The 25843-nt window shown below is 43.6% G+C and overlaps 1 protein-coding gene across 1 annotated transcript in view; it reads left to right on the forward strand.

The window, feature by feature from the left end:
• LOC119442926 (unconventional myosin-IXa) overlaps nt 1–25843 on the forward strand; it is an 82740-nt gene that overhangs the window by 47127 nt on the left and 9770 nt on the right. Inside the window, exons 25-39 of the mRNA XM_049663047.1 lie at nt 555–674; nt 1261–1465; nt 2049–2129; nt 5543–5741; nt 6602–6748; nt 7415–7737; nt 10557–10673; nt 12800–12982; nt 13103–13144; nt 14357–14462; nt 16476–16549; nt 17817–17994; nt 21263–21391; nt 21479–21584; nt 25179–25310. Of these exons, the coding sequence (XP_049519004.1) occupies nt 555–674; nt 1261–1465; nt 2049–2129; nt 5543–5741; nt 6602–6748; nt 7415–7737; nt 10557–10673; nt 12800–12982; nt 13103–13144; nt 14357–14462; nt 16476–16549; nt 17817–17994; nt 21263–21391; nt 21479–21584; nt 25179–25310 (2142 nt within the window). The remainder of the gene's footprint in view (nt 1–554; nt 675–1260; nt 1466–2048; nt 2130–5542; nt 5742–6601; nt 6749–7414; nt 7738–10556; nt 10674–12799; nt 12983–13102; nt 13145–14356; nt 14463–16475; nt 16550–17816; nt 17995–21262; nt 21392–21478; nt 21585–25178; nt 25311–25843) is intronic.

Raw genomic sequence — 25843 nt, forward strand, 5'->3', positions numbered from 1 at the left:
GTTCAAAATCATCATCTGGCTCCGGGCTTGCTATCTGTGTCGATGAGAGCCACAATGAAGCGAGGGAAGTACCAGACAATGAAAATTGCGAAGAAACCAGTAGTTATTTGGCTGGCAGAAAATGGTTGACCTTTGTTCAAGTTCTCGGGGAATGCTAATTTGCTGCAATTACTGACCATACTTTCCCCTGTCTACCGCGACAGCAAGACAATGGCTAAAATAGATGGATATGGTTGCATGCAAACCTGTTAAAACAGTACTCTATTCACAAGCTTGCTTGGTTACTTGCTGAGTAAAGACACTTTCTTTTTCCTAGTAAATTCATTTTTTTGTACTCCTGACTGAATAATCCATCAGCTACTATATATTGCTTTATATTAATGTGCGTGCTTTATTTCTTCCTTGTGCCCCTCGACTGCACCGTCGTCTTATAATATTGACAACCTTAAAATCTAACAACTATGGTAGTTCATGCAACCCATGTATCTTCTGTCACTGTTGTAACTTGAATGCATTGAAAGTGTGAGATTGAATGCCCACATCTTGGAATGCAGGCTGGCCAACAGTCAGCAGCAGCGCCGAGTCTCAGCCTTCCGAGGACAGAAGGAGGCCTTGCTTCCCAATGGCATTGCAGGTGTCGAACAACTGCTGCGTCGTTCCATCGACTCAGAAGAGTGCGTCCCATTTTTCTTTTGATGTGCATGACACTTTGGATGTGACCCTCCCCTCAACAAGAAGAAAGAGAGGGAAGATGAAAGCAACTTAGCAAGAACATGACCCTGTTGGCATGCACTTTCGCAAGTTTTAATGGGTACTGGTGATTGCGACTCTTAGTAGGAGTTATCTTTAGAGTGATTGAGCACCTGACAGAAAAAATTATTTGCAAGCTTGACTCAACTGTATGACATTTACTGGTGCGTGAAATTTGTATCCTGGAATTGACATCTCTTAAGCAGATAGCTTTAAAATGTCAGTTTTACATCACAAAATGAAGTTTGGGGAACAAAAATGTGATTTTCACGAACTTTTAACTGTAAACTATGGTTCTTCTTACATGACAAATCGAAGTGTGGAAATCAAACTTGGTGAAAGTTTTCATTTCAGTGAATTCATGATGCATACATACGTCTGTGTTTTTCGTCTCTCTAAATGTTCTTTGTCTGCATGTGGTCATGAGTAATGAATGTAGTGTGGGGGGTGTGGGCATTTTGTAGACATTTGCTATAACTGTGTGCTCTGGACATGCCCTGTGATGCCCAGGAGTACACACGAAGATTCCGAAAACGAGAGCCTGGCATCAGAAGGAGGTGGTAACGGCTTGGCCTCGCCACCACTATCTCCCGGAGCTGAGGGCTCTGTGACGATGCGTGGGGAAGGCACCTTCAGGGAGAAGAAGAACCTGATCCACAAGCTGAGCACAAGTGAGGCCAGCAACCTCCCACTCAAGGGCAAGGAGATGGAAAAGGTGGGCATTCCCAACGTGACACACTCTCGCACTGGGTATGCAGAACCACTAAAGTGTCTACCAGCTTACTCAAGGGTCAGCTCCATAAAAATAATGTGGAGGATCTCTCTCACACTGAGATAGACAAGAAGATTTGTTAAATACAAAAGAAAAGGAAGGGAATTTGGGATATCTAGAGGGCTGCTTAAATTGTCTTGCTTTTCAATAGTTATTGCAGTTAAGCTGTTTTAGGTAGCCTTGTTAGGTGGCCTTTCAGTGGTCAGGGCCCCTCTTGGCTCATCCAGTCGTCTGTTGTGATGACTGAGCTTTGTAGCTCAGCAATGCAGGTCTCTCGCAGTGTGGATAGTCAACATGTCCATAACTCGTGTTGTGCTACAGTTGGCAGGTGCAGCAGGTTGAGTCCAGTGACTTATCAGTGCCTCGTGCTCTGAAGGCGCACACGGTGGGCGACATAACACAGTGAAAAATCGGTTGTGTTCATGTGTTGCACACAACAAATATTTGTGGGAGTGTTATTATTGTGACATTCTTCTGCAGAAAAATTGGTACTTTAGTATCCTGATGGGTTCCTCTTCCATTTCAGGTACCCGTCAGAAAATGCCTTTCAGAAATAACTCCTGACAACTCGTTCAACAAGGAAGTTCCTGAACAACAGAAGAAAAGGGTAAAAGGGCCATCAATGCCAAATTTCTTATCACTTCTTAGTGACTTTTCTTCTTGAGAAAATTCTAGAAAAAGTTACCGCAGTGCCAATCGCAGATAATTTAGCTCATGTTATTCGTAATATTCTAATTTACACTGTACCATAGTCCTTGCTGGTAGAGCTCCAAGTGGGGCTAGTTGGTTGACATGCATGGTAAACTTTTTTAACTACGCTAACCCACACGGACAAAGACAAGGCAGACAAGACGTGTGGAGACTCGCAACGAAGTGTTTAAAGGCCAACCTCCACGCAGTGAACTTTCGCGAAGAATTTCATGTGACGAAAAATTCAGTGCGAAGCGCCGTCGTGAATTCGTCACACCACACTCCATGCAACCAAGAGCCAGCGAACGCCGCCAACCATTCGATCGATGCAGCCCGCGAGGGGTCATTGTGGCCAGACGAGATAGGCTATGAAAGCGACGTTGGCGAATGAAAGCAGAAGGCAAAACAATGGCTAAGTCAATATTTTTATATGTAAAATAAGGCACCTGACCTGAAAAAGTGCGTACAATAAGTGTTTGCTTTCAGCCGGAATCTATTTAGATTGTAAATGTTTTTTTTTTGTGAGTACGCGGCACGTCGGTATTTTGCCCATACTTATCCCTCGTCTGTCACCCTGTGTTTGTTTACGGCTCTCTCCGCTTGCACGCAGCTGAGTTTTTCTCCCGTCAGCTTCCGCCTTCGAGCCTGCCCTGCCGTCGAGGAAACACGGAGACAGTTTTAGTATAGCGTGCGCAACCAATAGCGTACGCTATAGTACAGTGTACGCTAAGCAGCGCACGTTTATTACAGTTTTAGTTGGCCTGCGAGATCTTCCAATCTCAGAGGCCATATGACATTGTCGCACTTATCTCTTGACTTCACCGATAGGTGGCACTGACATATCTCGAAGGTTTCCCTCGTTAGGCTTCGTGTCGTTTGAAACGAGAAGCGATCTAAAAAACTCCACAAGGTTATCCATAATACACTGTTGTCGAAGCGGCCTGAGACTAAGCGAAAGCCGTTTACGCAGTCATTTGCTACGAACGAAGTGAATTCTACAAAAGCCACGCCAAATTCAATTCGAAGCAGGCAGCGGGGACCGCCGCCATGTTTAACGTACGTGGCTTGCGAGAAGGCTCTTTTGTATCTTAAAGGGATACGGACATAAAATCTGAAAATTTTACGAAAATGCTGAAAATGAATCCTCAGTGTGTGATTACTAGAGACCGGATTTTAGGCAAATGCCTTTTTTGTTCCTTGCGCTCCTATTGCCCCACTTTGATATATGAGCATGAATTAGAGGTTAAGAAGGGCTTTTATAGTGTTTTTATAGTGCCTATAAATGCCTATTTTCAATATCGGCGCCTATATGAACACTATTTAGCCTCAAGTTTCGCTTTTGAGTGCAGTTAGGGACCGTTATTCATGTTACCGGGCAACATTGACTGTTCGGAACTCTATGGGGTTCAACCTAGTCCTTTAGTTCAACCAACTCCCGGAAAAAAAACTGCTAGCAGCATTGAAATGGGACGCACCGGCCAGCATACGCCGCCGTGCTGACATTGCGCGAGCGGTTGGCGAATGCGAAACCGCGGAGAGCCGTCAGGGGAAAGGAGAGTGAAGAGCAAAAGAAGAAAGAAAAATGTGATGTGCACGCGGCTTTTGTTTTGTTTGCAATTTACTTTTAAAGGTGTTCACCACTGTCGGGCGTTCCTTCTTAGCGTACGAGATGATTCTCAGTGACAAGAGGCACAATTTTGAATCCAAAAATCTGGAGATGGTGGTAGTTTGCTATTGTTTCCACAATCTTCACAGTGATTCTTAGACTATTCTGCGTGCTCTCCAAACAGATTTCTTCAAACATGTGCACTTCAAATCGGCGGGAGTGTATTTGGAAGTGTTGGGACGTCTTGCCTGTACAATTCGGATAATGTCATTGTATATGAGAAAATTGCCAAGAGTTGTACCTAACAGTCCTCATGTAAGAACATGCTAATTTCTTAATAAATCGTAGTCTCTCTTGCATTTGGTATTTGTCTGTTTTTGTTGTGTCTTAATTTATTTACGTCAGGCAGACATAAAGTATCGCTTTTTTTAATCAGTATTCCCAGCTTTCAAGTATTCTTTTTCATGCCTGTTTCACTATATGCGACGCTCGAGTACAGTGGCCATTGAACATGAATATGAGCACTGTGCTTATTGAATTAAGCCAATTAATCGTCAATAGTTCAGCAGTTCTAGGGGACAATTCCACGGCTATGTTCAACTGTTGGCGCCTTTGTGCCATCGTAGGCAATAACATTTCTTGTTTTCCTATCAAAGGTATAGGCCGCGCACGTCTTCGTTTGAAAATATTTGCATTTATGTAAAAATTTATTGTGCCTCTATTTATGACGTTGGAGGCCTAAAACATTGTTTTGCCTGCCTATTTTTGGCGCCTAAAGTGCGCTTTTTTAATGCCTAAAGATCCGGCCTCTAGTGATTACACCAAAAAGAAGTAGTCACTTAGCTCATTTTTGAGCCGATGGCTTTATTTTTGGCGTTTTTGTGAGCGCGCACCTCGCCCAACCCGCGGGAGTTAGAAGGCATGACGTCACGACACCCTTGTCGGATAACCAGCCGGCCGGCCGCGGTAATTCGAAGCGCGCCGCCGCCGCCATCGTGAGCATGGATTCGAGTTCTGGTGCTTCTACCAGCGATGGGTACACGTCTGAAGACGAGGACCATTCTAACTTGGCAAGAAATATTACCGCTTACGGTTACGAGTCTTACGCGTCAAGCGACGAAGAAGAGTAGGTGGCCGTAAAAGTGCCGGTCAGGTTTTCGCGAAACGTAGCGCGAAGATTTCGCTCTGCACCAGTTACTTATGCAAGAATTATTTGTCATTTCCTGTGTAAACTCGCTTTTTCAAGAGCGCTCGCAGGCGAGGCAGCTGCGGGGTACTTCAGCACTGCGTGGATGACTGAATAGTAGTTTATGCCGTCAGCGTGAGCAACTGCTGTGAGGTATCAGTACCTCCGAGACTCTCACATCCACTTCGCCAGCCACCCGACAGATGGCAGCACCTGTCTGGCGTTCTCTCCAGTTTTTCTGCTTTTAGCCTGTGGATACAGTGGCTAGAATGGGGAAGCAGAGCTGTGTGTTTGTCTGCCCAGTGCTCCTCGCTGGTCTGCCCCACTGCCATGTAGGATTGATCTCGTGAGTCGCACTCGCTAGCCTTGTCCTTGTCCTCGCTAGGCCTGGTCACTTTGCTTTTACAGCATTTTTTTTTTACAATGAAGCATTCTCTCTCTGCTTTAGGGAAAGTGCTCTACTTAGTCTAGCAGTTATCACAGGAACTTGCATCAGAGAAACCAGACCTCTAATTGTGATGTCGTCATTCTCTTTCAGAGCCCATCCGGGTCTAGCCAGCAAAATAATGTTCAAGAGGACAGCAACCTCGGTTTGGTGAAGGAAGAGATGAAAGGTCCTCTGCACAAAGCGCGCAAGCACCTCAAGACCTTCATCGGCAGCAAGAAGGACAAGAAGGAGAACAGGGATGACACGGATGAATCGGGTGGAGAAGATGCCCTGTCACTTCGTTCTGAGGGTGAGCATATTCAGATAATTATGTTAATGCACATCGTACCCTCCACTGTGGCTCATTTACTAAGGCGTTGCGCTGCTGAGCAGTAAGTCACGGGTTTGGTTCCAAGCTGTGGCGACCACATCCTGATGGGAGTAGGATGCAGAAACACTCATGTATTGTGCTTTGGGTGCACATTGAAGAACTACAGACAATCAATATTAATACAGTGGAATCTCGCTGATACGATTCTGCATAATACGTTTTTCGGAATAATAAGTTTTTTTCTTTTCGCGATAATACTATTTGGTTGAATAATACGTTGGATAATACGATTTTTGTATGATACGCTTTATTTTCCGGTTCCCGCGAAGATTGCATCAACGAGATTCCACTGTACAGAACACTCCACTACGGCATCCCTCATGACCCACTGTGCAGTTTTGGGACACACTGTATTGAGGGACTGATTCCTAGTTTGCCTATAATTGGTTTTCTTCATTGTTGTTTCCTAGCAAACCGAGTAACGATAATGTAATAAGTAATTGTTAACAAGAAACTCCCTAAAGTCTTGTTTCTAGCATTGGTACAGTTCTATCATTTATGGGCAACATGACAAAGCAAGGACAAGCGAGTTTGGCAAATTTGTTCCTGATTGCTTGATCTTTGATGCAGCATAGATCTGTGACCTCAGCAGCCTGAGCGCACGATGACTAGATTTCAAGGCATTACAAAGCCAAAACCCCTCTTTCATGATGAAAACAGGGTCTGTGACTGACAATATGGAATGGAAATAAGCTGTGTAAACAAAACTTAGTATGCAAAGGATCCAATGGAACTTCTTCCATACCATGTCTTATGCGGGTTCAATCTGCTTCCTCCAGGTCTTTGTACAGAACCCATGCCTGGAGAAAGGAAGCAGTCGATGTCACACTCACTCAAGCCTTTCAGTACCCGGTCAAAAAGTGAGCTGTGTTCGGTCTGCAGACGCAGCATGACCCTCTTCATCAATCAGGGAACCAAGTGCTCCCGTGAGTGATGCCCTTCTGGGAGCACTTTTTCTGCTGTTATCATCCAGCATTATTGATTTTTTTTTCTTCTTTTCTGTGCTTGTTTTTGCCACCAGTAGTGATGTCGACAGTGTGCGGGTACTTGTCTCATAGTATGGGCTTTTTTGTCAGAGCTGTTTCGCATACTGTTTGTTGTAGTAACTGTTGAGGAGTAGTGCAGTTTCACACAATATGACTAGGAACACATAGTTTGCATTCAACTGGGTCTTTTCAACATTGAACACAATTTGTGGCACGCAAATGGCTATTTGACAGGAAAGACAGTTATTGGTACATATTTACATAAGTACCTGGCTTGAGTTGGTTTAGGGAGTGAATTTTTATTTAATTCTAGTTTGGTGTTTCCTTTCATACTGTGTCAAACTGTATGATATGTCTTGGAAGCTCACAAGCCAGTAAACACATGAATAGAACTGACGTAAAGCCATGTTGCGGTGCTGCAGACACCGATGCTATGCTGGTCGACAAGCACAGCCTTCTAGATCTTGAAGCAGACCAGCGCCGGTAGCTGCAAAAGCCACTGCCTGGCCTTACACCCACTAAGGCCAGTAGCATAGTGGCCTAGAAATGTTTGATACAGCCTTCTCAATCGAGGGTTGTTATTTGCCCTGTTCCTCTCTGGACCAGGCTGCAAACTGCTGTTCCACCTTGAGTGCAAGTACTATGCGGAAAAGGTGCCTTGCCGGGGAAGCACCTGTGCGGGAGGTGGGGAACCAACTCCCCCGGCTCGTTCCCACAAGCTCAACCGGACACCGAGCCTGTCTGTGGAGACGGGCATGTACCAGCCCCACACAACCCTCCAGTCGCAGCAGGGCCCGCATGCTCTTCAGCAGCACCAACAAGGTGGATCGTGGAACGTTACACGGACAGCTGAGTTCAAGGACCCAGGGGACATCCTCATCACAGATGTTTCAGAACTCACGAACCTGGACTCCTTTCTTGTCAAAAAGGTGAGTGCTCTATGGCTACTTTTAGGCTGTAAATGGAATTTGTAAGTCTGTAAAGAAACCAACACAGTATTACCAAGGCTTCACTCTGTTTAATGTGCAAAGGCATGTTGTTGGGCTAGTCGGTTCATAGATTCTGCAAAATGTTTAAACTGCGGGAAGAAGACTGGACAGGGAACTGAAGCATAGATGCACACACAAAGTGCTTTGTGTGTGCATCTATGTTTTTGTTCCCGTCCCGTCTTTTTCGTGCAGTTGAAACATTTTGCGTAATGTGCAAACATTCTGCAGCTTTACTTCCAGTAAAGCTCTTTTACTGCATGTAATACCATTGTCTTGTGCTGAAATCTTTTGCATTAAGTACAGTAAAACCTTGGTTAATTCAACCCTCGTTAATTATGAAAATTGGATAATAGAAATTTTTAGGGTGTCCGGTATACGGGTAAACGCAAGCAGACTAGGCATTTTACCGAAGGGGTGGAGGCACAAACGGGAACGACTTGTATGGTGTAGCCACCTGGCGGCACAGAGCTAATATTGCAGGAACCAAGTGTATTCTACTTTGCTGCTGGTGTTAATTTTACCACCGAAAGTTTACACCAGCAGCAAAGTAAGATACACTTAGTTACTGCAATATTAACTGTGTTTGTCTGAATGAGCTCTGCACCACCAGGTTGCTGCACCGTGCAGGCCACTCACATTTTTGCCTCCGCCCCTCCGGTAAACACCCAGTCCGCTTGCGTTTACCAGAATACCGGACAAACTAAAACTCTCTAATATGGACTTATCCTTAATTCCTGCAGGCATATGCATTATTTAATGCACTCAAACACGCATTAATTCGGACGTATTTGACCACAAATCAGTTAATTCGGACAACTATCGGAGCTCGGCGAGCACGGAGAAAATGTGCGACGCATGAGAGCAAAAACGGCGCTAGCGTCCAACCGAAACGAAGCGCGGAGTCCGCATTGCCGTAGTTATCAGTGGAACTCGTATGTGAATGACAGCAACGCTGGAATGCTGCTTATTGCGTATTTGTGCCGTTAAAGCCTTTATTTTTGTGTTTACGGCCGCGCATAACACCGTGTTGGCCGCGTGCCTTCATAACTGCGTAATCACCATCCATGATTGCGCCCATAGTGACCACAGTTTCGTTTGGACTCGGTGCACGCGTCGGCCGCATGCCTTCAGAACCACAAGGTCGCCGTCCATGATTGCGTCGATAGCGGCCGCGCCGTTTGCGGCAAATAGTGCTGTTTTGACTCACTGCAAACCTGTCGAGGATGAAGAGTACCGGCTACATTGTGATGCATGGCCAATCTAGTGATGACCAGCTCACTGGCGAAAAAATAACTGTTATGTGCTTGCAGTAGTGAAAAAGTATGTCTCAGATGAAGACATATGCCACGGCCACGCTGCGAAAGAAGTCGCGAGGCCTTCACCGCTGCGAGCGCTGATCAATCAGTCAGGTTATAACGAGAATTGCAGCTTCCGCACTACTTTTGGGCACTATAGAAACAGGATTTCCTGGTTGATTCAGTAAATAAAAGCGTGTTGACATAGTAAGCGTTTGCTTATTGTTTTCATGATACCCTTGATAATTCAACATTCGGTTAATTTGGACATTTCTTTCGGTCCCATGAAATCTGAATTAACAAGGTTTTACTGTATAAGGATGAGATTTGAGTCATTATGCAGCAGCGAAAACACCCAGATGATAGTAAAGAAACTGTGCTATGTGCATACCTGTCATTTCAGCACTTTCTGTTGCTCGGTAGTTATGGTTGTATAACCATAAAAGAAATGTGGACACTTAGTAGCTCATTCTAATTCTCGTCATTATGTTATCGCTTCAACCAGCCCAGCAACTGGCACATTTGAACCACGTAGAACACTCTGGCGCAACCAAATACATGATCCATAGCATTAATTAATTAATCTGCATAATTTCAATGCTGCCCTTGAGTCCCTTTTCCACTCAGTACACAGCCCATTACTCACCTAGTACCCCATTTCTGTGGCATTTGAGGTATAGTAAATCAGTAGACAAACAAGCAAACTGTAGAGATGAAGACAAGTACAGCTCAAAAAAGCAGTGTGCACTGCTCCCCAAGGTAGGAAGAACATGATTCAGCAGAAAACAAACAAACAAACAAGCAATATGTGTCAGTGTGGACTCTGGTGCCGGTGTGCATTGTTGCAGTGAATCACGTATCACATGTTGTTAGAATTTTCTATACTAAGCTGATGGCACAGTTGCTTTATGTCATTGATTCACCTTATAATCATAACACAATATTATTATTTTGATTATTCTGAATCCAGAAATGTCTTCCTTTCATCATTTTTGAGTTCGCATTGAATTCGTGCCGACACAGTATCCATTGCTGTTTACATGTCTGTTTCTGGGAGGTTACCACATTTGTTATAATGCCAGATTGGTAGCTCAGTTGTTAGAGGTAAATCATGGTTCCTATGATTTCCTTTTAATACATTTACAGTGTGCCACGATTGAAACATGATACTCGGACCGCATAGTGGCTAGCACTGTTCGTGCCATCGGAGAGCGCTGGGTGATCGCTGGTGGACCAAATGCAGTCACAATGCATTGCAACAGCTATCGTCTTCATTGTATACCACAATTAATCATATTCATGTCCCTAGCGCGCTGTGGTGGTGCAATAAGCACCAGCAGCCACGCGCTCCGAGTGTCACATTTCATTTGTTGAGCTCTGTACATAAACATCAGTGTACTGTAAATTGTAATAAGTTTGCCATGGACATTCCCACTTGACGTTTTGTGGTCGCCTCCCGTGCAGGTGGGCTACCTTTCAAGTGCGAGTAAAAAGAGAGATTCAGCAGTGGACATGGTTTTCAAAAAGGCTCTGAAAAGCTTCAAGTCAAATCTCATCAGCACATACTCCGTGGCTGCTCAGGTAAGCATTTGGAACTGGGTTTATGCGGTTTTGAGGTGTCTTTTAGATTAGGGATCGAAAACTGAGCAAGTTGGTACACACTCATCTTGTGATTTGTGCAGCACTCATAAAACACGAAACAACTTCCTTTTCTTTTGTTTTGGCTTGTGTGAGTGCTGCATAAATAACAAGATGTCTTTTAGATGTATGAGACATTTCAGTTGCCATTTGCCATGCTGTTGTTGCAGAACTAGCATTTACTAGATTCTAAGCATCCCCTTTTTTTCATGATCGCGATGCCCAGAGTGACGGGGGGTGCTTAGATTCGAAAAATCCAAAATGACCCCCCCCCCCCCCCCCCCTTCTTTTCGCTGCGATATCACGATGAGATGGGCGTGAGAAATAACATTTTATTTGGCAAACATTCAAAAGTAAAATTGGCTGTGGCTTAACTCAGCTATGCCTGGGTGTGCGTAGAGGTACGGTTAATGTTATTGTTTAGCTTGGTGTTTCATTCCGTCGTTGATCCGCGGCCCTGGTACGAGATGCCGAACTAGATGACAAACCATCCTCATCTGAATGCACTCGCCTGGCTGCTTCGTACTTACGACGCTTCTCGAGGCGTGCGGCTCGTTCTTCCTCTGTCTCCTCGGCTCGCTGCCTCCTCTTGGATTTTTTCCGACGATGATGCCTGGCTTCTTTCAGTCTCTCCGACTCACTTTCCATATCTGCTGACGAATCCCACAGAGCCGCTCCTTCTATATATACGATGCAACGCCGGCTCCTCTGGCAATGCAACGCCGGCGCTTGCTAGGCAACGACTCAGCTCACGGTGCGGCCACCGACCACAGCGAAATGGCGAGAATGCGGCCAATTTTATGCGGATTGTATATAGCGGATTGTATATAGACCAAGCATGGACAGATGCTTGGTACTCGAAACACTGAATTATTTCCTTGCCTGATGAGTGCTTATTGCATTTTTCAAAACTTGGTGACACACTAGGTTACTATGACAGTGTTAAACGTAGCCCTTTCAAGAACTTTGTATTTATTTTAACACTTTCGTGACCGCGGGAAAATCGGTAGTTTTCGGGTAGTCTGGCTATTATTTTTTTTCATGCCACAGGAAATGATTTATGTTGAAGTGTATGGTATCAAATTGTAGAAGAAGAAATTATCTTTCCAACGGTATTAATTTCAAACAGCATATTTATTAAAAATACTACGAAAAAAGTTATCAAAACAAAAAAAATCGCATCAAGAACGAGAAAGATCGATAAAAACATCAATGCTGCTTTGCACAAAAAAAATATTAAAAAAATCGAAATATACATTTTCAAGAAAATGAATATATGAAATCAGCCTGCAAATATAAGCTCTGTACTAACAAAATTTCTTGAGGCACACGGCTACACACAGCACTTCGGAGCGCGATTCCAAGGTGCACTCCCGGCCGTCTTCGTGGACAAAACTCGACTCTCTGCGCGACCGCCGGTAAATGATCCCGTCCGAACGACGTTTACATCTTGCAGATAAGAACTGTGACCTTTAGAACACGCCGGAAATCCTTACGTCGATGCGCGGCAGCGATAACACGGTCCGAGAATAAAGCAAAACTCAACGGCGGATACCCGTCGATGTTCCGGGGCGGTTTGCCGCACTTTCTTCGTCCGTCACGAAGTCCGACGAATCGAAGTCGTCTTCTGAATCTGTGCTGCTACGATCATCCGCAAATTCGAGCCCAGATGCGTCGGAAACCGTCGAAACTCGCCGTTTCCGTGGAGCGGACGCGCGCGGCGTAGATGCCAAACGACGAGCGCTCGTCACCCCGACTGTGCAGGCGCTTTAAAAATCCCCGCGCGGTGGAAAAGAGAAACACAAAACCGAAACCGATAAAATAGTCTCTCTTTTAACCCGCTCGATGGCGCTAGCTGTCCGGAGCGCTCGGAGAGGCGCGAAAATTCAACTTGTACCATCGACAACATACTGTCGACGGGAATAGGCGCGGTCACGAAAGTGTTAACAGATAGGTTTGTAATGTTTAAGGGAGGTCTAAAGCAGCTTGTTGCTGTGTTGCTTTTTTCTCTATTTGTGATGAGTAATTTGTTAAGGTATGAAATTGGAGAACACTCTGTCGTGTTTCAGGATGGCCGGTTATGTCTACGATACAAGGACCTAACAGACCACTTTGAGCAAGTGGCACGGTCTGTCATTGACCAGGAGTGCTCAAGCGAGACATTTCCTCTCACTATGGCTGTCAATGCTTTCCGTGTGTTCCTGGATGAATTCCGCAACCTCTACCGTTCTGAGAACAAGCCCAAAAGCAAGGTGGGAAGGAGTGCTCTGTGCAGTGCTTTCATTGGTTAGAGATTTTTTTCTCACCTAGGGTTTTGTGTTGGTGTCATGTGAGGCAAGATGCTTATTCACGTTGGATTTTGTTCCTTGCAGGGAAAGAAAAGAAAGCGGAAAAAGAAGGCATCTCAGCTAATTGTGAGTATGTGATTAGGAGGGTTAGAGGTTACATTCTTACTGCAAGTAGAAAATACCGTATAAACCAGAATATAAGTCGAGATTTTTTCATGAAAAATACATGCTAAAGTCACCCCTCGTTTATATAGCGGCCTTTAGCTGAATGCGAGTTTGTCTATGGCAACCTGTGGCAAACTTGTCGAAGACATACAGTTGCTAGACACTGTAGCTAGACTGTACCGAAGCGAACGGCAACATGGCCGCTCAGCGCCAGTTTGGTGTTTCGTAAAGAAGCTTGCGGTAATGGAGAGCGCAAAAAGGAAAGCTGCTGAAGTGCAATGCGTGCTAAATGTCATTTTGGGGGCATAGCGCGGTTCATGCGCAGCTTGAGGACGCACTCTCGCTGCAAAGCTGTGAAGCTCTCGCGAGAAGCTGAACTCGAAGCGGCCAGTGACAGACGGTCGTCTTCCGAGGACAGGGCTGCTACTTTCGACGAATGACACAACAGCTCCGATAGTGGCTGAGCGATGCCGTTTCGAAAATAAATGCGCTTTGGCGATTTTTGGTTGTTTTCTTTTTTTCCTTTTTTTTCACCTAATCTTAGGGGGTCGACCTATATTCCCACTCGACCTTTAATCCGGTTTATATAGTAGATTCTCTGGTTATGGTTCCATGTAAATGGCACTGAATTCGTGAATAATTGGTGTCTTGTGTTAATGATACTATCTTTTCATGTAAATCCTTGTTGCTTACTTGATATTGTTCACAATAGCAAACACTATGTTGACAAGTGTCTGTAAGTGATAGCATGATGTAACACTTAAATCAGGCAAATTGTAGACATGAGACCAATGTTGTAAAATAGACTAGCTAAAACTAGTTCGTGGAGAAAAAAAATAAATACTAGTTCGTGGAAAGAAAAAAAAGCTTGTGGGAAAAATTTGTGATTGTGAAACATTATGGAAAATGCAAAAGTGAAAACAAAATCAAAAGTCAATTCTTTAAATAAGATTTCATTATTTTTAAGAAAAATTTGTTTGTGTAGTGAAGGGCAGAGTTTAAGTTTATGCAGCATGGATTCGCACCTAGTTTCCTTTTAAAATGAATTTTTGTGAACAAGCTTGCTGGTAGCTGTTGGCACTATAGTCCAAGTGAGCAACTGTGATGCAATATAATTCTTGTTTTGAGTGAAAACTGTCCTGACATGATGTTTTCATGGGCTTGTGTGTGCAGGAGCACTGTGGTCACATATTTGCACTTGTGGTGATCAACATTCCAACAGCCTGCGAAGTGTGCAGCAACTCCCTCTGGCTCACCGAGCGAGGCCTTGTGTGCCAAGGTTTGTTTCACAAAATGTCTTTCACCCTCATCATAGTATGTAAAGCCAGCATAAAAAAACTTACAAAGTAATCCAATGTTTGACGAAAACCTGTCAGGCGAGCTTGGTATATGGTCAAAATAAAATGAGCACTCGCCTAAGGTCGAAAGAAAAACAAGGATATAATTGACATTTCAGTGCTGCTACGGATTCCTTGTTCACAATGAACAGGAGAGCGAGAGGATCCAATTATTTATTTAATATACTGTCAACGTCCGATTTTTCGGACTCTCTAGGGACCACGAAAACGTCTGAAAAGTTGGGCAGTCTGAAAAAAATGAATGCATGCCTTTTACTGCCCCCAAGGGCTTAAATTGCCACAGGCACATCCCGAACTAGCTCTAAAGGCTTGCCAGTACACTTATTAGGCGTATCGGTGCTCGTACTGTGATAGGAGACGGCGGGTGCACGCATGTACAGTCGAACCTTGATATAACGAACCTCGATTTAATGAAATTCGCGCTGTATCAAATAATTTTATTTCCCAGTCTTAGTTCCATTGACTTAACAAAACCTTGAATTAACGAAATTTGCGATATAACAAAGCTTTTCGCTGCAAGTACAACTTTGTTATATCGGATTCGACTATATAATAAGGAATACATACCGTGCTTCGTGATAATTGCCCTTCTCGCTCTTGGTATGCTTCATCTCAGTACTTTGTGTGTGCTTCACCACGTAACATTTTTGCTGTATTGAGGCTAAGGTGACTTTCTGGAACCGGCATTTTGCAATGCGTTGTGCTTTCCGAGCTTCTAAGCCATTGGCGAGGATTGCAAAGGTGGAACTGGCGCCATTGCTAACAGCGGCGAATTGTTTGAATGAAAAAAACGGCACCAAACAGCAAGAAACTTGGCAGCGAACCTCGAAGTAGCTAGGCGTAGCGTTGCCACGGTGGGGGCTACGGCTGCCAGCGGATCTGCAAGTGAGAGTGCCAGTTTGAGGCGGCGAGATAATCGAAATGGCGGCAATGGTGGCTTCGATTAAGGCTGTTTTGGTCCTACTGTCATGACAAAAATTCAGGAAAATCAGACGGCAAAGGTGTTTTGCGTCCAAAATTTCAGACATTCTTATACATTGACTCTATGGGGTACATGGTGCCGCGAAGGCGTCCGAGTTATCGGGCATGTCCAAAAAATCGGATGTCCGGAAAATCGGACGTTGACTGTGTTATCTAGCCTGTTATCTGTTCATTTAATAATGTAACCCGTTTGGGCTTCTCTTCATTGTAAACAAGGGACCCGTAGCGGCACCAAACAATATTATATGTTTGTTTTCTTTCAGTCTTGGGTGAATGCTCGTTTTGGTTTGGCCAAAAGTAGAGATCACCAGATCTGAGACAATCTCAGTATTTCTGCAGCCTGGGCACACAGCCAGATATTGGGATTTGCACCCTGTACATACTAGTGTATGCAAACTACATCATGTTGTACAGTTTTACTAGCTACGATTACTAGCTGCCCTAAATTCAGTGTTTTCTGAGAGCCACTGTCCATATACCTTTGATGCTGGCCATACCCACGAAGATTGTGTGCCCTGGAAAGAAAAGAAAAGTGTAACTGTAATGTTTATCATTTGAAGTTGAAAGGAAGCAAATTTCACTTGTCTCTCTGCATGGACTACACAACAGTTAAAGACATTTTGTGACGAATGCACTCACCGCAAAGAGCATAAACTTAACTGAGTCACATAGTGGCTAATGATCACCAACAGTCGAGCCTGTCGGTCATGCAGAAAGCTTTGTTGTTACTTTTGGCATGGTCAATAGAATTTGTTAATGACTGTTAATCACTTCGTGGCAACCTCATGCACTGTGAAAGGGTGTGTCTTTGTCCTTAAACTGAGATATACCGAGTGTGGCTCATAGAAAAGCCTGAGTTCTTCACGTGCATACCTGTGTGAGTACAACTCCCTGTGACCTTTTTGATTGTATGCTTGAACTCACTCCTTTGCACACTGTGATCTGTTTTCTAGGTTGCAAGCTCACTTGTCACAAGAAGTGCTATCAGAAAGTCAGTTCCTCATGTAGAGATGTCAACATTCTTCAGGTAAGGTTCAAATGAGATTGACAGCATGTGCAGTCAAACCTTGGTCGAATTAATTTGTATTTGCAGCTGAGTTGGTGAAGTTAAGAATGGTTTCAAATCAGTTTCTGTATTTATTCGCCCTGTTAATTTTTTATTCATTCACATAGATGCCTTCTTACGATGCTTCCACTGACGATGTGTTTGCAGCTTAAAAAGGATATGTCTGAAATTGAATGTTTAGCTCAGCTTTTTGTACAGTCAAACCTGCTTATAACGAACTCACATCCGACATGAAAACACCTTCATTATAACCAATATTTGTTATAAGTATATATTTATAACCTTTGGATAACAGCGAGAAAAATGTTAAATTTACTTCATTATATTTACTAGTTCGTTATGTAAAACTTTCATTGTATATATATATATATATATATATATATATATATATATATGTGTGTGTGTGTGTGTGTGTGTGTGTGTGTAGACACACACACACGCACGCACATACAGAGAGAAAGAGAGAGAGAGAGAGAGAGAGAGAGAGAGAGAGGGGAGTCCACTGATAAAGGGAACACTTGAGTGCAGAGCATGTCCGGATTTTCCTCTTTCACAGAAGTAGATTCGCCTAGATTTGCAGCAGATAACTTGTGGATGGTAGCTCTGACTCCTTTTGATACACCTGTGCAGTGCACTGACATTGCTTATGCAGCTACTTGCAGCTAGGGTACCAGTAAAGTTGAGAGACACACATTTGAGTGTTCCCGTTAACAATGGACTGCAGTGTATAGTGTGGCCCATGGTTGAAGGGACAACATGAGTGCAGAGCACGTGCAAATTTTTACCTCTGAAAGTGTACAATCGCCTGGCTTGGAAACAGATGACTTATGGTTGGTGGCAGTGGCACATCTGTGCAGTGCATTGGCATAGCTTCAGCTGACACTTGCAGCTAGTGTACAAGCAAAGTGAGTGCCGGGCGTTAGAGTGTTCCCTTTAACAGTGGACAGAACTGTACTCTTGCACTGTGGCAATCTCTTCAATGCCCTCTTCTTATTTTCTTGCTTGTCAAATTTCTCCACCTTTTTCATGTGTCAGGTTAAAGAAAACACCAACCATTTTGAGTCCCTAGGAAGTATACTTACGTCGAACACCTTTAAATGTGGTAACTGTTGGATTTAGGGGAAAGTTGATTTTAAATGTAGTCTCATGTGGGCTTTGTCCTTACATCTAGGCGAGGTCACGATTGTGAAGCTTGTGAAACATCCAGTTATGATGGGACGTATTGCAGGGCCGCAAAGTGTTTGGTGTGCCGCTGGATCGGCTCGTGGGCGATGACGTGCGCATTCCCGTCGTGGTGGAGCGGCTCATTACCACCATTGAACTGAAGGGTCTCTACGTTGAGGGCATCTACCGAAAATCCGGCATTACTTCCAGAGTGACACAACTCAAACAGGACATGGACGATGGTGAGTTGCATTGCTGTGGCAATCAGTTCTTACTGCAGCACATTCGGGACCTGATGATTGCTCTATATTGCTGCATAGCTGTTATTGTTCGGCCATTTGCAAGGTGGGTAAAAGTAGAGTGACCTAGAATATGGGAGAGTGTCCAAAGCGCCGGCTCCGGCGAGGGCCTTTTTCTGTGAACTGCCGCGCCGCGCCGCTGCTGCTCCGGACCCGTGGGCTTTTCGCGCTCGCGAAGCGCGCGGGAAGCGAGGGTCGTCTGCTACGCGCTGTAGTTTTTTGCGTTCATTTTCCACGCAAAGCACTTAAAGTCTATTTAACTTGAACAGTGCGGTGTTGCATGGAGATTGCCCATCTTTGAGCGTTTCTTTGTGCTTGGGCAGTAAGATAATGCAAAAACTAACCTATCAAACTCATCAGCGCGGCCTAGCTCCGGTGCTAGAGCTCGGGAATGGTATTACGGTAACTGCGCGTGCCTAGAAACGCGCTAAATGAGTCCGGGCAAGAAAAGAACGTAAATAAAGGAACGTTATTCGCATGGGTACGCGGGCAATAGCACCTTGCTTGCAAGAATAAGAGTAACGAAAAAAGTAAATTACTCACACAGTCAAGTGAAAAACTTACGTGCGTGCAGTGACCGCTTAGCTCAACATTACGCGCTTTGCGCTCACGGTCAGTAGTGGTTTACAGCTATATGCATATGTAATTATTCGAATATTTTTTAGCCACGACAATATTTCATTATGAACATAGCAGAGTGAGAAGGTGTAAGGGAAGCAAGAGAAAGAGCAAACACGGCCCTAACGCCGCAATATTGTTGGCTTATTTCGGTTCAGAGATTGCGTACACAAACAATTCTTGCTGTACGCTATCTCTTCAATTCAAATTTCGCGCATGATGTACCTTAAGGTTCACCGCGAGCGAAGCTTTTTTCAAATTCAGACATTCGAAAGAAAAGCCATTCGATGCAGCCAATATAGCTAAACAAATATATTTTTTCTACATTGAAATGAATAGATAGCTACTACTGGCCTAGCCATTTACTAATTTATTATGTAACAGTTATTACTGGAATATCCTTGTTTTAATAATCCGTGAATCCTCTCTGAAATTACCAACATGTAACTTCTCATTATACCATACTTATTGCGTAACGTGTGATTTCTTACGTAAACTAACAAGCATTCATGGCGCGTGACGATGTTTGTGCTTGCAATTATATTGAGGGGAAAATCGTCTTGAAAATTACTGTCTGATGCACTACAAATTTCACAATGGATCTACATATCCCTAAAATAGTTACCTTCAATAACATCAAAAAATGAAAAGTTTATGTTCTGGTGATTTGTTCCCTCTTTCATTACGTATACTACAAGTACGTAGTTATTGATCAGTAAGTATATTTGCTGTGTACGAACCAGCGAGCATACGCAATAAATATTCCTAAATTACTTTCATGTTAAAATTCGCTTAGTATTGGCGCTCTTGCAACACAAGAAGGCGAAAGAAGAGTAGCACATACGTAATCCACCATGTTCATTTTCTGACGCTTGCTCGTAATTATGAAATGAGGCATATGTATACAATGTTGCACTGTTAGCGTTCCATTTATTTTGGCTTGTCTTGTTTTTTGTCGCGTATATTTCTCGCGTACCCTTTACCTATACACGCCGTGCTATAGCTTAGTGGCTTTGGTAGGTTGTACTGCTAAGCTCGAGGACGGGGGTTCGATTCCCGGCCACGGCGGCTTACATTTCGATGGAGGCGAAATGCACAAAACACCCGTGTACATAGATTTAGGTGCACGTTAAAGAACCCCAGGTGGTCGAAATTAACGGAGCCCTCCACTGCGGTGTCTCTCATAGCCATATTGTGATTTTTGGGTGTAAACCCCAGAAATTATCATTACTATTATTACCCTTTACCTGTGCTCTCCATTCTTCATTATATATGGGTAAGTTCGACACGTTGAGATCGAGATTGGCATTCAACACGTTTTTATCGTCACACTCACAGCATCAGAGGGATTTCTGGCCGTCGTCATATGCCCACACGTCATATTGTTATCGTTAATCGTGACGTGAGTGCAAGTATGTGAAGTTACTAATGCCATGGCCCATCAGCCATCTTAGTCACACATTTGTGCCTTTCCACACTATACTTTGGTATACCAAGTGAACGAGCCGCGAGAGTTACGCGGTTTGTATTTATTTTTGGTAGCGCGGCATCGGCCAACAGACACATTCCGCTTCCCAAGAGCGCAGTTAAGGATTTCGTCTTAATAAAGAAACACCAGAACGCGGGATGCAGTCTTGTAAAGCAAATCGAATGCATGAAATAAAAGAAAGGAAACGGTTATAAGGTACAAAAGCGTTAGCATGAGTTAGCCATATCTGCTACGTTCTCTTGGTTATTATCGCGGTCTCCAGCTTATTTTCTTCTGCAGCACGTTCACGTTGCTCCTTCCACGCATAAGTAAATGAAGTAAGCGCGCGGAATGCGTTACTCAAACAGCCGCGTAAGCGCGGACCAAGCGAGCTAGAAGGAAATAGACAAAATACCCGTATTCACAGCCGGCAAACGCGTTCTCTGTGTGGTGAGTCACTGCGTTATTACCTTGCGGTGACGTGGTACTTAATATATCCCAAGTTATCGCGATGTTGGCTAACGGCAACCAAAATATCAGGCTCGTAGCAGACGCCGGCGCCTTGGCGCGGCTTCCGCAGCGGAGAAAGCCCACGGGTCCGGTACAGCAGCGCCGCGGCGCGGGAGTTCACACAAAAAGGTCCTCGCTCCTCCCATGCATTTGCGCGGCGCTTTGGACCATATTCTATATCTATATCCCATATTCTAGGTCACTCTAGGTAAAAGAGATTGTCTATTTCTTGGGTGTGTGAAACGAAGGATGAGTTTGGTGGTAGTGAAAATGCTAATGCTGTCTGTGGTCTTCAGATGAAGCAGTAGTTTATTTGTGGCCACTGCTTTGAAGTCTGATTGCGGGTTATAGCTGAGTCATTATTATGAAAATTCCATAGAAAATTATTCTTGCATTTACAGAAATTGTTAAAACGAATGAGGTGAACAAACAATCTGAAATGCAATCTGATGCTGTGAACATGTCCTTTGCCGAGAAACATTAACATTGCGTTTCTCTAGTAAAAAGCAAAATTTGACAGATGTGATGCATGCACTGCATAATATTCTGACGGGTAGCTTTCTGAAGTTTCAAAGCTTTGCTCTTGCTTCATTCCTATTTTTTCTTTGTTCACAGATCCTGAAGGTGTAGACCTGGATAGTTATCCCATCCATGTGTTGACAGCAACACTAAAGGCCTTCTTTCGTGACATGCCTGAGCCCCTCATGACTTTTGAGCTTTATGAGAGCTTTCTTCTGGCCACAAGTAAGTGTTCTGTTGACCTGAACATAGTGGCATCTCTGCCAAAAAATTTCTGCTTTACACGCTGCATCTTCATTTACCCTTGACCAGATTTCCAAGACCCTGAGGAAAGAGCACAGGCTATTTTCATGGAGACCAAGAAGCTTCCTCCAGCACACTATGACCTCTTTGAGAGGCTGGCGTTTCATCTTGCAAGGTACTGATGCATGGTTTATGCGCACCATCTCCACAAACCATCGCCATCATTAACACGTTTTTTGCCAACATTGAAACAGGAAGCTTTAATTTTGGCAGTGCATACAGTATTGTTAGAGTACAATTAACATTTTTGATTAATTTGATCAGTACTGAAGGTCCCAGCTAACGCCCACACATTTCTATGGGACAAAGCTTTTGTTATTTCAATCCTGAAATTGGCCCTCACAATTTGAACTTGACTGATCAGCACAAGCGCACCTGACTGAATAGTAATCCCAGTTGTCACCCCAGTGGTTGCTACATCTGTCTTGGCGGCACTAGGAAATAGTGAACACGTCGAAGACATGTTATCTCCTGCTGAAAATGCCTATTTTCGGCCTGTCTGGAGAAGACTTTCAAGCGAAGACGGCAGCTCATAATTAATGATTACCTTATTTATGTGTTTCTAACATGCCCATTTTTTTTTCACCATTAAAATATGCTTAGGAATTGCGCAGCGCAATTGTAGTATGAAACCGTATTCGGCAGCAGCCTCCCATCACAGCCAGGCTCATTGTCATTATCATCACGAGACGGAGACAGAACAAGTCCTTGCGGCAGCGATGATGCATTGCTTTCAATCTTTGTTTACAAACGCTCATTCAAAAGATAGGTATTTTTACATGCTAAGCTAGCGGCAAGAAAGTCGCATCACATGTTTTCAGTGCTTCCGAGAATTGCATGCGTCACTGGACGAACTGGCGAAGAGGTTAGTCTGTAGGCATGGGACACCATCCCATTTGCAATCGTTCCAGTGACGTTCGATAAATAGGGCATATCAAATATGCAATGGACTGTACAGAGGATGACATGTTGTGGTCCATGAAGTGCTAACTCTTTCCCTATCATGGGGAAAAAAGGTCTTTTTTGTAGGTTATGCCAGGTTTTTATTTTTTCTGAAGGAACTACTGCACTCAATATTTTATGTAATTCATAAACAAAAAGCAGAATGGATGCACTTTTCACGCATAAAAGTCTTAACAAGATGTATTTAATAAAAAAAGATATAAATTGCCAAAAATCAAGATTGTGAGATAAAATTAAACAGTTTATAAAGACACGCTTGTATCTACTGAGAAAAAATTGTAACGAAAACTATGAGATATACAAAATGTATTTCCGTCTGATAGGCACTATCTCCGAAAAATAGATTTTTCATTGAACAGGCATTCCGCTACAAAAATTTAATTGCAAGCGCTACAGCTGGGTGTGCCGGGCGGCGGCTGCCAATGTTCCGGACTTGTTTGCATCATCATTGCTTTCAGACTCAAAGTCCGGCGAAAAGTCAGTGTCCTCCGACTCGCTGCTGCTCATTGCATCGATAAGATCAGCCACAGAGGCAGCGGAATCGCGAGATCTGCTATCTCGTGAAGCACGCTTTCGGAGCTGGACATTTTTGCGTTCTGCTTAGATGATCTTGAAACTTCGGAGGGCGTTTAAAAATCACCGCCAAGCAGGAAAATATGAACTGCTTAGAAAACAAAAATATAGTTCTCCTCAAATTAAATTAAATTAAATTATGGGGTTTTACGTGCCAAAACCAGTTCTGATTATGAGGCACGCCGTAGTGGGGGACTCCGGAAATTTGGACCACCTGGGGTTCTTTAACGTGCACCTAAATCTAAGTACACGGGTGTTTTCGCATTTCGCCCTATAGTTCTCCTCCTTCATACTGCGCTATAGTTCTCCTCCTTCATGTCCGATGGCGCAGTATGTCCGTGAGCAGCGCGGAACGTTTCGAAAAGGGCGTTTCACAGCATCGATAGCGGGCGGCTATTTTTGCATTCTGCTTTGATGATCGCGAAACTTCGGAGCGCATTCAAAAATCACCGCCTCGTGGGAAAAACGCGAACTGCTTATAAAAATTAAAATATAGTTCTCTCCTTCATGTCCAATAGTGCAGTGTGTCCATGAGCAGTGTGGAAGGTCTCGAAAATGGCGTTTCCAACCATCGATAGTGGGCTAACGATGCCCAATGGGCATGGTATGGAAAGAGCTAAAAGTGACGACAGTGGACATCAAGTATAATTAAATTTCGATTCTGTGAAGTTAAATTTCAATGGTTTCATCTTTTTCTGATTGCTAGAAGAGACATGCTGCATTATTCTTGTTAAAAAGTTCAGTGCACCTTATAATTCTGCTTTGTTTAGGAGTTCTTATGTAATTTCTATGTTCGTTGTCTACATTTCTATGTTTGTTGTCTGGATTCAGGGGCTTGTTAACATTGGGCAAATACTTCAAAATGAAGCACCGGTGTGTTGGGTGGTTTTTCTGCCTCTTGTTTAATTAGACCTGCTAGAGAATAGACAATATGTAAAAGTCTGTAAAGCAGGCTTTCCCACAGAGCTAGCTCTCCCTATGCAAGAGGGCTGCGTTCCTGCTAGTAGTGCTGTCAAAGCTGAGAAAGGCGGTTTAACACCTTGGTTGGTGCAGGAAACGGATGGTGGCAAGAATGATATCACTGACTCGCATGTTGATACTTCAATGACAATTCTAGCCCGACATCCACCATCTTGGTTGTATCAAAGGTGTGCAGAGAAGTGCACTTGCAGGTTTTGCATATTGTCTGTTCTATCATTTTTGTCAGTCTTGTCAAGGTCGAACTTATAGAAGTCTAATGTATCACTTTCTTGTAATACACGTTTCACATAGCAGATTTCTGGCTAGTTTACCTACTCTTGTGAGAAATCGCATATTAATTTGGGTATTAGATGTTCTGCTGTGTATTTGAATACCGAACAATTGACTGCTGTTTGCTTCAACAATATAACACTAAGAAACTGCAGAACAGCAAAATTTCTACTGAAGAAAATTAATCTGCACTGCTTGAATTCTTAAATAGTTATCAGCATCAAATGCACAGTAATATATGAAACAAAATAGCACCTAATTTTACAGAGAAAGCATTTTTGTTTTTGTGCATAACATAGTATTGTGATGTCCATGATGACTTATCACTTTTTAAACGCCTGACCATTTACTCATGTGACATCTTTTTCATACCAGTTGAGTGTTGCACCTACAGATTAATATCTGAAGGCCTTTTTGGAGTGTACATTAAGCTGCTAGTGTCTGCATTCAGCTAACAACTCCCCAGCTGACTTCTCAGCTAGTATGTAGTCTTGCTGGGACAATTTTTGCACATTGTGTTGCAAGAAACTGCTGTACAAAAGATGCACAAGAAGAGAAATAACATAGACAAAAGAAGCTAACACTAACCTAATGCTACTGTTTTGAGACAGGACACTGTATTGTAATTATGTATAGACCTTTCTGCTACGCATCTACACATTCTCCCCATTCTCCCCCAAAATATTTTTGGTTGGGCTTTCTGGCAAAGAAATGCGCATTGAGCTACTTATGCATGCTTGCATGAATTGATTTTGTGCTGCATTTTTCCAAGCTACCTCACGCTTGGCTTACCAAAGGAGTCATGCATGGGCCACCTCTTGTAAAATAGTGTTAGCCTGGGTTCTTTTCTTTGGTTGATGCACCGTTAGTCAAGGTGTCCGCGTCAACTTCATGCCAAACACATTGATTTTGTGCACTGCAGGGTGGCTCAACACCAGGAGTTCAACCGCATGTCGCCCGAATCACTGGCCATTGTCTTTGCACCGTGCATTTTACGCACCAACAAGCGACTGCAAGCGCAGGACACGCTTGACTGTGTCAACAAGCAGACCATGTGAGCACTTGTTTGTAATGCAAGCTTCGACAGAGTAGCACTTAGACAGCCCTCAGGGAGCACTGTCCACACGCTGATGCTAAGGCCTCAAAAGCAGGAAAGTTCATTTCACAAGATTTTTTTGCTCATCAGAGAATTATAGGCAACCTGAATATGGTAATCCATAGTGCTTCACTGTAGTGCTAGCATTAGTGCGACATGCTAGCACTAGTGCGACACTTTTTGGAAGCACAATACTAGGAGGCACACAGACTGAGGCTGCATCATTTCAGTTTTGTTTGGAAGATTTATGCTGTGTTGAGTCAAATTGTACTAATTGTTAACATGGTGTGGCACTTTTCGTGCCTCATCGCACCAATGTGAAACTGGCATCTTTATATGTCAGCCTGCTGAGTCTTTTGTTTCTGAGCACAGTGCTGCGAGTTTCTAGCAGTAATGTACTAGTTTTGTGATGAAAGTGCTTTCCCAGATGTTCCGATTAAGAAATCTGTCTATTTTAACTAGCTTGCTGAAATGCTGTTATGTATTTGTTA

The sequence above is a fragment of the Dermacentor silvarum genome, chromosome 2, assembly GCF_013339745.2.
Source record: "Dermacentor silvarum isolate Dsil-2018 chromosome 2, BIME_Dsil_1.4, whole genome shotgun sequence".
Classification (NCBI taxonomy): Eukaryota; Metazoa; Arthropoda; class Arachnida; order Ixodida; family Ixodidae; genus Dermacentor; species Dermacentor silvarum.